At 32.9% G+C, this 18,363-nt stretch overlaps 1 protein-coding gene across 1 annotated transcript in view; it reads left to right on the plus strand.

Annotated features, from left to right (window-relative positions):
- DNAJC1 (DnaJ heat shock protein family (Hsp40) member C1) overlaps positions 1-18,363 on the plus strand; it is a 224,913-nt gene that overhangs the window by 106,872 nt on the left and 99,678 nt on the right. The window contains exon 8 of the mRNA XM_059404194.1: positions 2,346-2,509. Within this exon, the coding sequence (XP_059260177.1) occupies positions 2,346-2,509 (164 nt within the window). The remainder of the gene's footprint in view (positions 1-2,345; positions 2,510-18,363) is intronic.

Raw genomic sequence — 18,363 nt, forward strand, 5'->3', positions numbered from 1 at the left:
AGCTCTACTTCAATATCTTTTGATGAAAATTTAATATTCCCTAGTATAGATGCATTCAGTCATTTTTCTTATTAATATACATTTACTAAGTTAACAGTTTTATAACTTTATGAAAAACAAATAACATACAGACATACATATATAACCATGTACTTATATACAATTATATTTTAATGCTTTTAAATAGGGAATTGCTGGAGGAAAAAAAATTTTTTTTTATTTTAACAGGTTCTCTTAGATCACTTTCCAAAAAGTCTGCAATATAATTCACATTTCCACCACCAATGTAGAGATCGCCCTTTCCCTGCCAACAGTACCTTTTCTTAAGAAATTTAAAAAAAATCTCTGCCCATATGGGGGTGCCTGGGTGGCTCAGTGGGTTAAAGCCTCTGCCCTCAGCTCAGGTCATGATCTTGGGGTCCTGGGATCGAGCCCCGCATGGGGCTTTCTGCTCAGCGGGGAGCCTGCTTCCTCCTCTCTCTCTGCCTGCCTCTCCACCTACTTGTGATCTCTTTCAAATAAATAAATAAAATCTTATAAAAAAAAATTTCTGCCCATATGATAGGTATAAAATTGTATCATGTTATTGATTCAAACTGCATTTCTTTAATCTTTAGAGGTTAAAGATAAACCTTTAGAGATAAAGATAAACCTTTAGAGGGTGTATCTTGTTTTTTGGCCATTTGGATTTATTCTTTCGTGACTTTGCCCATTTTTTCTGTTGGGTGCTTATCCCCTCGTCAATTTATAGTATCTCCTTATATGTTCTGTATATCAGTCATCTGTTTGTACTTTGAATCGTACATATTCCTTTCAAATGTACTCTTTCTCTCTTGATTTGTTTATTCTGTCCTTTACCATTTCTATAGCATCTATATTTCTGTTTTAGTTAAGATTTCCTCATCCTTTAAATAGTACCTGTAGTTTTTAAGATTTATTTTTGTAAGATGTTTATTGTTTGGGTTTTTAAAGTCAAGTCTCTTATCTAACTGGAACCTATTTTTGTGTATTGTGTAAGATGATGGCCAGCTACCTTCAAATGGGTATTCAGTTGTGCCAGCATTTAAGCCTTTTCCCACTCAAAATGTTTATGGATTCTCTGTTCTAGGAATTTATCCATTTCTATGACAATATTATATTAATTTTATTACATAAGCATTAGACAATATGCAAATACACAATGGTGAAGATATGATTATAAGAAATTTGACTATAGCAATTAAGATTTAAATTGCTTTTCAATATGGACTCTAATCAAAAGGGCTTTAATGAAGAGTCCAGTTAAGAGCTCTATTGATAACTGCCTCTGATGCCATCAGATTAAATTTTGCATTTCTTAAAATATTGAAAAGATGAATGTATATACTATTTATCAAGAGCCACTTTTGAGGGGCACCTGGGTGGCTCATTTGGTTAAGCAGCTGCCTTTGGCTCGGGTCATGATTCCAGGGTTCTGGAATCGAGCCCCGCATCGGGCTCCCTGCTCAGCAGAGAGCCTGTTTCTCTCCCTCCCTCTGCCTGCAACTATGTTTACTTGTATTCTATCTCTATCTCTCTGTCAAATAAATAAATAAAAATCTTTAAAAAAAAAAAAAGCCACTTTTACACCAAGTGGTATGTTAGGGTTACATTATTTTCCACATAGCAACTTTAGAAGATTAGGTTTAGCTTTCTTTTACAGATGAGAAAATAGACACTTATTCTAAGAGTTAAGTTACTTGCCCATTATTATGTCACTATTATGACCAAGCTTTTTTCATTGTGACAGTATGAAATGTTTCATAAAAAGTACTTTGAAAACTAAAGGTATATACAAATTGACGTGGTGGTTATATCATGATCATCCTCTCATCATTAGTATCTCTGAGTTTTATTTAAAAACAATGCAGTAGCTAAAGCACAATAAAACAGCTAGCTATTTATAGCAAAGCAATTATAATTTTTTTTAACCCCTTTCACCCATTTCTCCCATTCCCCTCACCCACCTCAGACAACCACCAATCTGTTCTCTGTATCTGTGAGCTGGGTTTTTTTGGGGGTTGGTTTGGTTTTGTTTTTTGTTTGGTTTTGTTAAGATTCCCCATATAGGAGAGATCATATGGTATTTGTCTCTCCATATCTGACTTATTTCACATAGTATAATCCCCTTGTGGTCCATCCATACTGTTGCAAATGGCAAGATTTCATTCCTTTTTATGGCTAAATTATATTCCATTGTATATAACTCTGTTTTAATGAAAGAACAGTATGTATATGTTTTTTCAAGGTATGGTGTATGAGTAGACTGTTAAAAATTCTTTTCTTTCTTAACAAATCTCATAATTGATTCTCTTAAACATTTTTAGAACAGAAGAAAGCTAAAGTAAAAAAGCCAAAACCTGAATTTCCTGTATATACACCTTTAGAAAGTGCATATATTCAGTCTTATGATCATGGAACTTCTATAGAAGAAATTGAGGAACAAATGGATGATTGGCTGGAAAACAGAAACAAAACACAGAAAAAGCAGGTAAATAAACTTTTAAAAATTTATTTTAATTGAATAAAATAGAGAAAAGTACATAAAATATAAATACACAGCTCAGTGAATTGTCATAAGGTAAACCAAGTTAACTGTTGCCAAGATCAAGAAGATCTAGAACATTGCCATTGGCCAGAAATCTCCCTCATTCTTCCTCCTGGTCTCTTTACCTTCCTTTTCTTCCACAAAGATAAAACTGTCCTGACTTCTAACATCATAGATTAGTTTTACCTGCTGTTTGAAGTTTCTAAATGGAATCATCCTGTTTTAGTCCATTCAGGCTGCTATAACAAAAATATAATAGACTGGGTGGCTTAAACAACAAACATTTATTTCTCACAGTTCTGAAGACTGGGAAGTCCAAGATCAAGACGCCGGCAGATTCGGTGTCTGGTGAGGGCACTCTTCCTAATTCATAGACAGCAGTCTTCTCGCTGTGTCCTCACATGGCAGAAGAGGTGAGAGAGCTCTCTGGGGTCTCTTTTATAAGTGCACTAATCCCATTCATGAGGGCTCCACCCTCATGATCTAATCATCTCCCAAAGGCCCTACCTCCTAATATCATCACATTGGGGGTTAGGATTTCAACATATGATTTTGGGGGAACACAAACATTCAGTCCATAACACATTCCATGTGTACTCTTTTACATCTACTTTCCTCCATTTGGTATTATATTTGTAAGATTTGTCCATTGTTGTGTGTAGCAGTAGGTTGTTCATTTCATTAATGTGTCATAGTCCATTTAGAAATATAGAATTTTCTGTTGAAAATTGTGCTTTTTCCAGTTTTTGGCTACAATAAATAATTTTCATGTGAACGTTGCTGTACTTTAGTATGTTTATGTGTAAATTTCTATTTTGAAGTTAAGTTGCAGTAAAGCTCAACTTTACTTCTAAAGTTTTTTAAAATGTTTTTTATCAATTTATACTTCAGCAGCAGGATATGAAAATTCCAGTTACTCTACATTCTTGCCAACACTTGGTCAAGTCTTTTATATTTTAACCATTCTGGTAGGTATATAGTGATATCTAATTATGGTTTAATTTGCATATTCTTTGACCAATAAGATGGAATGAACAATTTTTCTTATGTTTATTGGGCCCTAATAATTTCCTATGTGAAGTCTTTTCAAGTATTTTTTTTAAATTGGGTTGCGTGTGTTTTCTCATACTGATTTGTGAAGAGTTCTTTATATATTTCATAAATAGATCTTCTACACATATTTTATCCAACTCTGGCTTGCCCTTTCACTCTCTTAATGGTGTATTTTGATGACTAAAGTTATTAATTTTAATCATCATGCTTTTCCTTTCCTTTCCATATTTGATGTATTTTGTGTTGTGTTTAAGAAATCTTTTCTTACCTCAAAGTCATAAAAATTCTACAAACTTTAATGTTCTGTTTTTCATAATGTCAGTAGTCTGAAATTTATTTTTGTGTTTAGGGTGAAGTAATACTTAAGTATAAATTTTTTTCAAAATTTTTTCCAAAGCAGTTGGCTCACTTAATGAAAATACTGCCTCTTACAGCTCTACAAATACCATCTTTATTTAAAACAAGTGTTCATAACTGTGTGGGTCTGTTTTCAGGCTTTCTACTTAGAAAGTCTTACAAGACTCTCTTAGTCTTGTGCATCTTGTGCCAATACCGTACATCATAATTTGCTGTAGCTTTATAATAAGAACGTGGTGCAATAACTCTTCAGCTCATTTTTCCTTCTGTAAGATTACTACTTTATGTTTTCATATAAATTTTCAAAGTAGCTTGTCATTTTCCACAAATTACTCAGCTGAAGTACTCAATTTAGAGTATATTGAATATATGTAGGTCAGTTTTGGAAGAATTGATACCGAGACAGCATTGATTCTAAAAACCATGAATAAATCTAAAATATTTTTTGATACTGTGTTACAACTTTTTGTGTGCAAATATTGCATATTTTTTCCTTGGATTTATTCCTGGGTTTTTAGTGTTTTTAGATGACACCATAAATGATATTGCTTCTAAATTTCACTTTCTAATTCTATTTCGTATATACAAATATAATTGATTTTTCTATAATTGCCTTATATCCAGCCACCTTGCTAAGCTTATTTTTCAGTTCTATTTATCTGTATATTATACATTTCTTTTGTACTAATTAGGATCTCAATACATGTAGAGTAGAAGTGATTATACCAAGTATCCTTGTTTCATTTTCAATCTCAAAAACTTACAGCATTGTGTGTTGAAAATGTTCTCAAATTAGGTAGTTGCACAACATAGTGCAACTATTTATGGACTACTATTTCATCATTGAAATTATTTCTTAAAATTGTATTATTTCATTATTAAATATGATGTATGTTGCCAGCTTTTTATAGAATTTTTTTAAAGATTTTATTAAGTAAATCTTAAGTAGGCAGAGAGGCAGGCAGAGAGAGAGAGAGAGAGAGGAGGAAGCAGGCTCCCTGCTGAGCAGAGAGCCCGACGTGGGGCTCGATCCCAGGACCCTGGGATCATGACCTGAGCCAAAGGCAGAGGAGGTCCTAACCCACTGAGCCACCCAGGTGCCCCTACAATTTTTTTATTGAGATATATTTCACATAACAAAATTCACCATTTAAAATCACATACATTTTAGTGGTTTTAGTCTTTTCACTATGTTGTGCAACTACCTAATTTGAGAACATTTTCAACACACCAAAAAAAGTAAAATAACCCTCTACCTGTTAGCAGTAAGTTCCAGTTCTCAACCTCTGCTTCTATGACAACCACTGATCTACTTTCCGTCCCTGTGGATTTACCTATTATAGACATTTCATGTAATTACAATCATGCAATATGTTTTCAAGGTTCATCCATGCTGTAGCATTTAACAGTGATGATGGTGCAGTTTTTATTTCTTTATTCCTTTGTATGGGACATATTGTCTTTTTTTCCTTTGCTGGCCTTGTAATTTTTGTTGTTTTTATTGAAGACCAGATATTATGAATATTATAACTTGGCAACTCTAGAAACCAGATTCTCTCTCCTTTCTAGGTTTTGTTGTTATTTGGTCTAATTGTAGTTGTTTGTTTAGTACTTTTTTTAACTCATTTTATGAAGTCTGTATTTTTTGTCATGTGTGGCCACTGAAATCTCTGTTTCATTAGCTTAGTGACAGAGTTTCCTTAAATGTCTAGAGCCCAAAATTCTTACAGTCCATGCAAAGTTTATATGTAGGTATTGGAGATGCCTTCCATATTCAACCTTGGTTATGGAAGGCTGTAAACCAACCCTGCTTTTGCCTTTACTTTGTGTTTCCAAAGACACTCAAGGTCATCAGTTAGTGAGAACTTTGTCATTTTCATGTCTTCTTTGAGCATTCTCACAGCACTGAGCATGCACATAAACTTCTAGATTCCCCGGGATGTCAGAGCATCCCATTCCTCAGCTTTCCTCCCAAGCTTTTTAGTTAATCTGTTGTTTTCCCAACAATTTTCTGTCACCTCGGTCAGCAGTGGCTAAGATATTAGCCTGTAAAAGTTTTCAGCAAATGCCTGTAGGGAAGCAGCCTTAGAATTAGGCCAGTTTTGAAATAGGGAAAATAAAGACAAGCTTTTTGAACCCGTATTCCAGGGAACCACCAGACAGGTTAGGATAAATCCTCATCATTCTTTGCAAATTAGCTCATTCTGCACCTGCCATGATTAGAAATCAGTTGTTATTTTCAGAGGCAGTGATGAGCTATAGAATAGAAGATAGGACTGGGGTCCGTTAAAGTGCCACAAAGTTTGTTGTGCTTTTTTTTAATTGAAGTATAATTGACATACAATGTAATATTAGTTTCAAGTGTACAACATACTGACTCAACATTGTGTACATTACTCTATACTGTGCCCAGTAAGTCACCATCTGTCACCATACAATATTGTTACGGTATTTTGGACTACATTCCTTTGCTGTACTTTTATCTCTGTGACTTAATTATTTTATAACTTAAGTTTGTACCTCTTAATCTCCTTGATCTATTTTGCCCATCTCCCAACATCCCTTACCTCTGGCAACCACCAGTTTGTTTTCTGTATTTAAGAGTCTGTTTGTTTGTTTTGGTTTTTAGATTACACATATAAGTGAAATCATATGGTATTGTTTTTCTCTGTCTGACTTATTTCACTAAGCATAATTCCCTTTAAGGCCATTCCTTTTGTCACAAATGGCAAGATCTCTATCTTTTTTATAGTTAAGTAATATTTCATTGTACGCATGTTTGTGTGTATTGTGTGTGTGAGTATTGTGTGTCCATCTATAAATGGAGACTTAGCCATATCTTTGCTATTGTAAATAATGCTGCAGTAAACTGAGAGTGCATACATATGTCTTTGAATTAGTATTTTTATTTCTTTGGGCAAATGCCCAGTATTAGAATTACTGGATTACATGGTATTTATATTTTTAATGTTTCCAGGAACCTCCATACTGTTTTCCATATCAACTGCACCAATTTACATTCCTACTAACAGTACACAAATGTTCCCTTTTCTCCAAATCTTCACCAACATTTGTTACTTCTTGTCATTGTGGTACTAGCCATTTCTAACAGGTGAAAGATGATAACTCATTTGGTTTTGATTTGCATTTCCCTGATGAGGAGTGATATTGACCATCTTTTCATGTGTCCGTTGGCGATCTGCATGTCTTTCTAGTAAAAAATGTCTACTCAGGTCCTCTGTTTTTTCATTGTAATGTTGGGATTTTTTGGTGTTGTAGAAGTTCTTTGTGTATTTTAATATTAACCCTCATGGGATATATCATTTGCAAATATCTTCTCCCATCCTGTGGGTTACCTTTTTGTTTTGTTGATGGTTTCCTTTGCAGTACAAAGCTCTTTATTTTGGTGTCATCCCAATAGTTTATTTTTCTTTTTGTTTCCCTTGCCTGAGGAGACATATTCATAAATATATTGCTAAGGCCAATATCCAAGAGTACTGCCTATGATTTCTTTTAGGAGTTTCCTAGTTTCATTTAGGCCTTTAATCCATTTTGAGTTTACTTTTGTGTGTGGGATAAGAAAGTGGGCCACTTTCATTCTTTTATGGGTAGCTGTCCACTTTTCCCAGCATCATTTATTGAGACTGTCTTTTCCTCATTGTATATTCTTGCATCTTTTGTCCTAAATTAATTGGCTGTATAAGTAGGGTTTATTTCTGCGTTCTCTATTTGTTGATCTCTGTGTCTGTTTTTGTGCCAGTACCATATTGTTTTGAATACTGTAGCTTTGTAGTATCGTTTGAAATCTGGAATTGTGATACCTCCAGCTTTGCTCTTTCTCAAGATTGCTTTGGGTATTCAAGGTTTTTTTTTTTTTGGTTGCATACAAATGTGATGATTATGCTAGTTCTGTGAAATATGCTGTTGGTGTTTGACAGAGATCGCATTTAATCTATAGATTGCTTTTGATAGTATGGACATTTTAACAATATTAATCCTTCCAATCCATGACATGATTTATCTTTCCGTTTGTGTCATTTTCAGTTTCTTTTATGAATGTCTTATATTTTTCACAGTACAAGTCTTTGTACTATGTTGAGTAAAAGAAGTGAGAGTAGACACCGTCATCCATGTTAAAGGAGGCACTTTCAGTTTTTCACTTTTGCGTATGATGTTACCTATGGTTTTGTCCTACTTGATTGTGGTAAATGATTTTTTTAATGTATTGTTGAATTTGGCACGATAATGTATATTGAGGATTTTAGCATCTATGTTCATCAGAGATATTGCCTTGTAGTTCTCTTTCTTTGTAGTGTCTTTGTCTGGTTTTGATATCACAGTAATGTTGCCCATTCATAGAATGAATTTGGAACTTTTCCTTCCCTTCTATTTTTTGGAAAATCTGAGAAGAACAGTATGAACTCTTCTTTAAATGTTTGTTAAAATTCACCTGTAAAGCCATCTGGTCCTGGACTTTTGTTTCCTGGGAGTTTTTTTTTATTACTGATTCAGTTTCATTGCTGGTAATCCATCTGTTCAAATTTTCTATTAATTCATGATTCAGTTTTGGAAGAGTCTGTGTTTCTAGGAATTTATCTGTTTCTTCTATGTTGTCCAATTTGTTGGCATATGATTTTGTGTAATATTCTTTATAATTCTTTGTATTTCTGTGGTGTCAGTTATTTATTTTCCTTTATTTCTGATTCTACTTATTTGAGTCCTGTCTTTATTTCTGATGAGTCTAAAATTCTGTCAATTTTGTTCATCTTTTCAAAAAACCAGCTTTTGGTTTCATTGAGCTTTTCTATTGTTGGGGGCAGGGGTTGGTTCTATCTTCTGTTTCATTTATCTCCTCCAGTCTTTATTATTTCTTTCCTTGTTCTAGCTTTGACTTTTGTTGGTTCTTCTTTTCTCCTTCCTATACCTATAGGGTTAAACTGAGATTTTTCTTGTTTCTTTTTTTTTAAGTATTTCACTTTAATTCCAGTATAGTTAATATACAGTGTTATGTTAGTTTCAGGGATTCAATATAGTGATTCAACAATTCTATACATTACTCAGTGTTCATCATGATAGGTGTACTCTTTAATGCCTATCACCTGTTTTACCCATTCCTCCCTCTACCTTCCCTCTGGTAACCGTTAGTTTGTTCTCTATAGAGTCTGTCTCTTGGTTTGTCTCTCTTTTTTCTTCCGTTGCTCCTTTGTTTTTCTTAAATTCTCCATGTGAGTGAAGGGATTTTTCTTGTTTCTTGAGGTAGGCAGGTATTGCTGTAAACTTCTTCTTTGGAACTTTTTTTAACTGTATCTCAAAGATTTAGAACCATTGTGGTTTTGTTTTCATTTGTCTCCATATATTTTTTAATATTGTCTTTGATTTTTTTCATTGACAAATCGATTATTTAGTAGCATGTTTTTCCCATCTCCACACATTTGTGTTTTTTCCAGGTTTTTTTTTTTTTTTTCCTGTAATTGATTTCTAGTTTTATACTGTTGTGGTCAGAAAAAGTAGTTGTGGGAAGCCTGGATGACTCAGTCAGTTGAGCACCCAGCTTTTGATTTGGGCTCAGGTCATGATCTCAGGGATGTGAAATTGAGCTCTGCACTGGGTTCCACACTCAGCATGGAGTCTGCTTGAGATTCTCTCTCTCCCTTCCCCACCCTACTCATGCACACATACACTCCTTCAAATAAATAAATCTTTAAAAAAAAAAAAGAATAGATAATTGATATGATTTCAGTCTTAAACTTATTGAGATTTGTGGTTAATATATGATCTATCTGGGAAAATGTTTCATGTGTACTTGAAAAGTATGTGTATTCTTCTGTTTTGGGATGGAATGTTCTGTATGTATGTTAAGTCTGTCTGTTTTAATGTGTTGTTCAAAGCCACTGTTCCCTTCTGTTGATTTTCTGTCTGAATGATGTATCCATTGGTGTAAGTAGAGTGTTAACTATTATTGTATTACTACTATTATTGCATTACTATCAATTTCTCCTTTTATGTTTGTTAATATTTGTTTTAGGTATTTAGGTGCTCATATGTAGGGTGCATCCTCTTACTGGATTGATTCTTTTATCATTATTTAGTGCAATTCTTTGTCTCTTACTGCGGTCTTTGTTCTAAAGTCTATTTTGTTTGATACAAGTATTGCTGCCCCAGGTTTTTTCTCATTTCCATTTGCATGGTCCCTTCACTTTCAATCTGTGTGTGTCTTTAAGTCTGAAGTGAGTCTCTTGTAGACAGCATGTAGTTGATTTTTGTTTTTTCAATCCTTACAGTCATTCCTAGGTCTTATTGGAATATTTAGTCCATTTACATTTAAAGTAATTATTTATAAGTCCTTCTCTGTTCCTTTCTTCTTCTTTAGCTCTCTTCCTTGCGACTTGATAACTTTCTTTAGCATATAATTGGATTCTTTTCCTTTACTTTGTGTATCTGTTACGGGTTTTTTATTTCTGTTTACCATTGGATTCATATATAGTATCTTATATGTATTGCAATGTATGTTAAATTGATGGTATCTTAAGTTTGGACATGTTCACTAAATTTTTATATCCCCTTCCACATTTTATGTATCACTGTCCTATTTTACATATTTTTGTGTATCCCTTGATTAGTTTTTGTAGATACAGTTGATTTATTGGTTTTGCATTTTAACCTCCACATTGGCTTTATAAATTATTGATCTATTATCTTTACTGTATTTACTATTACTATTGCTATTGCTGTATGCTATTACTATATTTGTATATAAATTATATAGTATATACAAATATACTATATTTGCTATTAATATTGCTATATGCTATTACTAATATTACTACATTACTATATTTGCTTTTACCTGTGAAATTTTTCCCTTTCATAATTTTGTTCTAGTTTTGGCCTTTTCTTTCCATTTAAAGAATTCCCTTTAATATTTCTTTAAAGGTTTTTTTAGTGGTGATGAACTTTAACTTCTGTTTGGGAAACTATCTTTCCTTCTATTGTGAATGATAACCTGGCAAGGTAGAGTATTCTTGGTTGTAGGTTTTCTAATTTTCAACACTTTCACTATATCATACCACTTTCCTATGGCCTGCAAAATTTCTATGGAAAAATTAGTTGATAGTCTTATAGATTTGGTTTGTTTTGTGTTTCGTTTTGTTTTGTGTGTAACTCCTCTCTTACTGCTTTTTAAATTCCCTCTTTACTATTACTCTTTGCCATTTTCATTATATGTCTTGGTGTGGACCTTCTTGGGTTCATTTTGCTATGAGATTTGTGCTTTCCAGACCTAGACATCTGTTGCCTTCCCAGATTAGGGAATTTTTCAGTTATTATTTGTGTAAGTATGTTTTCTATCCTCTTTTCTTTCTCCTCTCCTGGGATCCTTATAATATGAATGTTATTCTGCTTAATGATATTGCAGAGTTCCCTTAAGCTATTTTTATTACTCTTTTTTTCCTTTTTCCTGCTCATCTTTTTTGCTTTCTATTACCTTGATTTCCAAATCAATGATCCATTCTGTATTCTCTAATCTTTTTTTCTGGAGAGGGAGATGGGGGAGGGATGGAGGGAGAAGGACTCGAGCAGATTCCACACCCAGTGTGGAGCCTGATAAGGGGCTTGATCTCATAATCCTGAGATCATGACCTGAGCCAGAATCAAGAGTCAGATGCTTAACCAACTGAATGACCCAGGTATCCTCTAATATGTTGTTGATTCTCTCTAGTGATTTTCTTATTTCAGTTATTGAATTCTTCAGCTCTGACTGGTTCTTTTTAGTATTTTCTATCTCTTTGTCGAAGTTCTAACTGAGTACATCCACTCTTTAATCAAGTCCAGTGAGTATCTTTATGTACATTACATTAAATTCTATATTAGAAAGTTTGCTTTTCTTATCAAGAATCAACTGATTTTGGGGCTAAACCTCTGACTCTTGATTTCTTTTCAGGTCAAGATCTGAGGGTCCTGATATCAAGTTCCACATTGGGCTCTGTGCTCAGTGGGCAATCTGGTTGAGATTCTCTCCCTCTTTCTCTCTCAAATAAATAATGTCTATATTTATTTATTTATTTTAAGAATCAGCTGTTTTTCTTGAAATGGTCCTGGCAAGTTTTTGGCTAATTTCCAGAGTTCAGAAAAAGTTGATTCTTAACAGTTTTGCCTACTTTTTCTTGCTTTTATGGAGAGACAGAATTTGGAGTTCCTTATTCTGCCATTTTCATTGACAAAATTCTAAGTTTTATAAAAATCAAGTATATTCTCTTCCTAGTTTTGCTAAGATTCTTTAAAAATGAATATTATCAAATGTTATCTTTAAAAATGAATATTATCAAATATTATCAAATACCTTTTTCTGTGATTAAGGTGGTCCTGTGATTTTCTTACCTTTGTTAATGAGATGATTTATATTGATTGATTTTCTAATATTAAACTACCTTGCTTTCCTAGAATAAACCCATTTTATTGTTTTGATTTGACAGTACTTTGTTTAGGATTTTTGTTTTTATGTTTAAAAGAGAGATATTAGCCATATGAGAAAGAGTGACTTTTCTTATATCGTTGCTAGGTTTGATGTTAATCGTGCTGGACTTATAAATATGAAATGCTTCTTTTTTTAAACTTTCTATTTGAAATAATTTCAGATTCATGGGAAATTGTATAGGCAGTAGAGAGTTCTTATTTACCTTTCATCCATATTCCCCTAATGGTTATATCTTCTGTACCTACATTTTAATACCAAAACCAGGAAATTGACATTAGTGTGTGTTTACATAAGTTTACTTGTATGCCTTTTATCACATATATAGATTTATATATATATAAAGATATAAAACTATTCAAGATACAGAACACAAAGGTAACTCTCATTCTTTATATCACACCCATACCCTCTGATTTTTGGATTTAAAATATTTAACTACATTTCTCTTGGGTACCAAGAAGTGGAGTTGCCAGGTCATCTGGTAGTTCTAAGTTTAACATTTAGAGGAACTACCAAACTGTTTTCCAGAGCAGCTGCACCATAGTATATTCCTATCAGCAATATATGAAAGATGCAGTTATTTTCATACTCACCAGCATTTGGTGTTTTCACTATTTTTTTTTAACTATACTAATGTGTAGTGATCTCTCATCATGATTTTAATGATGTTTTCCTTAATGATTTTTTATGTTGAACATCTTTTTGCTCATTTGTTGTCTGTATATCCTCTTAGAGTGAAATCTTTATGTGTTTTGCCTATTTTGTAATTCTTTTGGTTGCTTTTTTGTAATTAAAGTTTGAAAGTTCATTATATATTCTTAATATATGTCCTTTATCAGAAATCTGGTTAGAAATATTTTCTCCTAGTCTGTAACTTTTCTTCTCATCTTCTTAACAGTATCTTTGGCAGAGCAAAATAAATTCTGTTAATTTTTAAAAATGAGGAAAAAAAAAGAAATCGAAAAAAAAAGGTTTTAATTTGGATAAAGTCTAGTTTATTATTTTTGTCCTTTTATTTGTTGTGCTTTGGTGTCATGCTCAAAAACTTTTTACCATGCCATTTTTTCCAAAGAGCTTTCCCTTGGATTTTATTCTAAAAGTTTTTTATTGCTGTGGTTTACATTAAATATACGATCCACTTTTTAATATTTGGTATGAAATTTAGGCAAAGGTTCTTTTTTCATTTTTAATGTTTAATACAGTCACTTCACCATTTGTTTAAAAGAATATTCTTTGTTCTTTATTTTTATTTCCTGGAAGGGCTGCATATAATTGGGATTATTCCTCCCATAAATATTTAGAAGAAATCACTCATAAAGCCAAATGGGGATTCTCACAGGGATGATTTTTGAGATCCAGTTTCTTTAATACTTACATAATCATTCAGGTTCATATTTCTTGTTGTATCAGCTTAAGGTATATTTTTCCCTAGAATTTGTCAGTTTGTTTAAATTATGAAATTTATCACCATAAAGTTTGTTTATTTACTGTTTATAGCAGCGCTGTCCAACTAAACTCTTTGCAATTATATGTTCAATGTCTATGCTGTTCAGGGTGGTATATGGCTTTTGAGCACTTGAAATTTTGCTGGTGGGACTAAGGAACTGGATTTCATTATTAATTTCATTAATTCCATTATTAATTTCATTACAATTATAAATAACTTTTATTTAATAGCTTCATGACAGTATTAGCACACATCTGTATGGTCTATAATAATTTCCTCCTTTTCTTTGCTCATATTAGGTATTTGTGTGTCCTTGGTGTCTCTCTTTAATTATTCTTTTCAGTTATTAAGTTAATAGTCTTTTCAAATATCATCTTCTTTTTTTTTTTTTAAGATTTTATTTATTTATTTGACAGAGATCACAAGTAGGCAGAGAGAGAAACAGAGAGAGAGGGGGAAGCAGGCTCCCCGCCGAGCAGAGATCCCAATGTGGGGCTCTATCCCAGGACCCTGGGATCATGACCTGAGCCAAAGACAGAGGCTTTAACCCACTGAGCCACCCAGGCGCCCCCCCATCTTCGCTTTTTATGTTCCTATATTTTATGCCTATTTTCTGTGTCACGATTATTGCTCTTTCATTATTTCTTTCATTCTTTGATTTTTTTTATTATTATCTAACCTCTAAAGAAGGAAAGTTAACATATTGATTTCCAATATTTCTTATAATATATGCATTAAAGGCTATAAATGCCCTCAGAGATGGCTTTAGGTAGAAAGCCACAAGTTTTAATATTTTGTATTTTCAGTTATCATTCAGTTAAAAATATTTCTAACTCTCATTGTGATTGCTTTGTTGAACTATGGACTCTTTAGGAATATATTTCCTCATTGACAAACATATGAAAATGTTCTAGTTATCATTATGTTATTAATTTCCTGCTTAATTGCTTTGTGCTGAGAAGATTCCGATTTCAGCCTTTTGTGTTGAGACTTGCTTTATGGATTACCTGTGGTCAATTATTATAAATACTCAGTAAATCCAGAAAGATTTGTGTAGTTGTGGATAAGTATTCTATATATGTTAGTTAATGTTTTTAATTATGTTTTTAAATGATTTGATCATTATTGGGTTTTATTATGCTTGCTTAGCCAATGATAGTGAGAAATGTGCTGAAATCTTCAAATGAGATTGTTCATTTGTCAGTTTTTCCTTACAGCTCTGTCAGATTTTGCTTTATATATATTGAAGCTATTGTTGCCTTTGAATTTTGAATAATTATATCTTCTTGATAAATCAACCCTTTTACCATATGAGGTATTTCAGCTTGTTTCTAGTAATGCTTTTTTAATTATCAAATTTTCCTTGTCTAATATTAATATAGCTATACTAGCTTTTTCTGCTTTATGTTTACAAGGTACATATTTTTTCCATCCTGTTGCACTTTTGTTTTCCTTATATATTAGATATGCCCCTTATTTTTAAAAATTATTTATTTATTTAAGTGATCTCTATACCCAATATGAGGCTCAAATTCACTACCCCGAGCTCAGGAGTCACAAGCTCCTCGTGTTGAGCCAGCCAGGCTTCCCATGCCCCCTATTATTGTGAAATTTAAAAAAGCTAGCCTAACATCTTTGAAGCATTTATTCCATTTTTTATTTAATAAAATCACTGAACTCTTGGAGTTTAAATCTGTCATCTTACTATTTGTTTTTTATATGTCCTTCCTAGTTTATGTTCTTTTTCTCTCTCAAATCTTGACTTCAGGATTGTTGGACTAATTTTTAGTATTCCATTTGCCCTCCATATTCTAAGTTCTTTTTCCTCCTATTTTCTTTTGTGTTGGTTGATAATTTTTTACATTCTGTCCTTTTTAACAACTTTATTATTGATATGCAAATGACATAAACTGCACATATTTAAAGTGTTCCATTTCATCCTTTTTATGATATATATTTACCTGTGAAGCCATCATCAGAATTAAGATATTTAACAGATCTATCACCCCAAAAGTTTTATTCATGCCCCTTTATAATCTGTCATTCTCAACCCTACATCTGTCTCCTGGCAACCTGTCTCTACTTTCTCCTACTGTAAATTAGTTTGCATAATCTAACACGCATGTGGAAGCATATGGTATGTACTATATTTTGTCTGACTTCTTTCTGTAAGCATAATGTTTAGATTTAACCATGTTTCTTTGTGTTTCAATGGTTTGTCCTTTTCAGTGCTGAATATTCTATTACATTGATATGCTACAGTTGGGACTTTTTTTTAATCTCTTCAGTTGATGGACATTTGAGTTGTTTCTAGTTTATGCCATTATAAATAAACCTGTGATGGGGCACCTGGGTGGCTCAGTCACTTGAGCATCCGACTCTTGATTTTGGATCAGGTCATGATCTCAAGGTCGTGAGATGGCACCATGTCTGACTCTGTACTGGGCTCTACACCTAGCTTAGCATTCTCTCTGTCCCTCTTCTTCTGCTCCTCTCCCCCACCTGCACAGGCACACTTTCTCTGAAAACAAACAAACAAACAAACCTGCTGTGAAGAATCTTGTATAAGTCTTTATGTGGACGTATGCTTATATTTCTCCTCCGTATATGCCTTTGGTAGAATGACTGGAATATGAGATGAGGGTCTATTTAAATATTTAAGAAGCTGCCAAACTGTTCAGCAGAGTGGCTATTCAACTTTATTTTCCTTCAGAAAATGTGTGAGTTGCAGTTGTTCCACATCCTCGCCAAACCTTGCTATCATCATTCTTTTTCATTTTAGTCCTCTACAGTCTCATGGTGATTTAATTTGCAGTTCCCAAATGACTATTAATGCTGAGCACCTTTTCATGTATTTATTTTCCATTCACATATCTTTTTTTGTGAAGTGGCTGTTCAAATCAGTCGCCCATGTTTGTCATATTATTGAGTTTGAAGTTCTTTACATATTTTGGCAACAAGTCCCATGTCACCTATATGTTCTGCCAGTATTTTCTGCCAGTTCATGACTTGCTTTTATTTTAGTAATGGTGTCTTTTGAAAAGCAAACATTTTTAATTCAGATTTTCAGTTTATCCAATCTTTTTCTTTTATACTAACTTGCTTTTATGAACTAATTTAGAAATTTTTATCAAACCCAAAGTCTCTAAGAGCTTCTCCAATGTTTCCATCCAGGAATTCTATAGCTCTAGCATTTGTATTTAGGTCTATAATCCTTTTTAAGTTAATTTTTGATATTGTGTAGGGTAAGGGTTGAGTTTCATACTTTTTCTTAATGTGTGGTAGCTCCATTTGTTAAAATATTATCCTTTCCCCATTGGATCTTCATTGGAAATCAGTTCTGTTGGCCTTTCTATTCTGTTATATTAAATTGTATGTCTGTATTTACAGCAGTATAGTTTCATCTTGATTACGTTAGGTATATAAGTCTTGAGATCAAATATTGTAAATCTTCCAACTTTTGTTCTTTTTTTCAAAATTGTATTGGCTTTTCTAGTTTCTTTTACATTTCTATAAAATTTAAATCAAGTTGTCACTCTGTACCAAAAAAATCTGAACTTTTTATTAGAATTGCATTAAATCTGTAGGTCAATTTGAGGAGAAATGACATCTTAGCAATAGTGAATCCATTGATCTGTGAACATAGAATATCTCTCATTTTATTAAAGTATTTGCTAATTTCTCTTGGAACATCTTTTGTCAAATTGATACCTAAGCATTTCATACTAACAATATCAATATTTATACCAACAGTGTTTCAAATATTGTTGATACTCTTCTAAATTGACTTTAATTTCAATTTCTGATGGTCTTTATGAGTATATAGAAATATAGTTGATTTTTATATATTGATTGACCTTTTATCCTGAAACTTTGCTAAATTCACTTATGTCTTAGTATTTGTTTATTTATTTTTTTTATACACTCCTTGTTATTTTTCTACATAGATGATTATGTTGTCTACAAATAAGACAGTTATGCTTCTTCCTTTCTGACATTGAGGCCTTAAAATCTTCTTTGTTGCCTTTTGGGTTGGCTAGGACATCCAGTTTTAAATGATGAGAGAAGATACCTTTGTTTCCTTCTTGCTCTTAGAAAGTTGTTTTTTTTTTTATTTTTAAGATTTTATTTATTTATTTGACAGAGAGAAATCACAAGTAGTCGGAGAGGCAGGCAGAGAGAGAGAGAGGAGGAAGCAGGCTCCCTGCTGAGCAGAGAGCCCAATGCGGGACTCGATCCCAGGACCCTGAGATCATGACCTGAGCCAAAGGCAGTGGCCTAATCCACTGAGCCACCCAGGCGCCCTCTTAGAAAGTTTTTAAGAATGATGTTAGCTCTAGGCTTTTAACAAGTGCTCATCATTAAAATGAGGAATGAGGAATGTCCCTTTTATTTCTAGTCTTTTGATAGTTAATTATAAATAGATGTTAGATTTTGTCAGAAACTTTTTCTGCATCAAATAGGATA

Source organism: Mustela nigripes, chromosome 6 (genome assembly GCF_022355385.1).
Source record: "Mustela nigripes isolate SB6536 chromosome 6, MUSNIG.SB6536, whole genome shotgun sequence".
Taxonomy (NCBI): Eukaryota; Metazoa; Chordata; class Mammalia; order Carnivora; family Mustelidae; genus Mustela; species Mustela nigripes.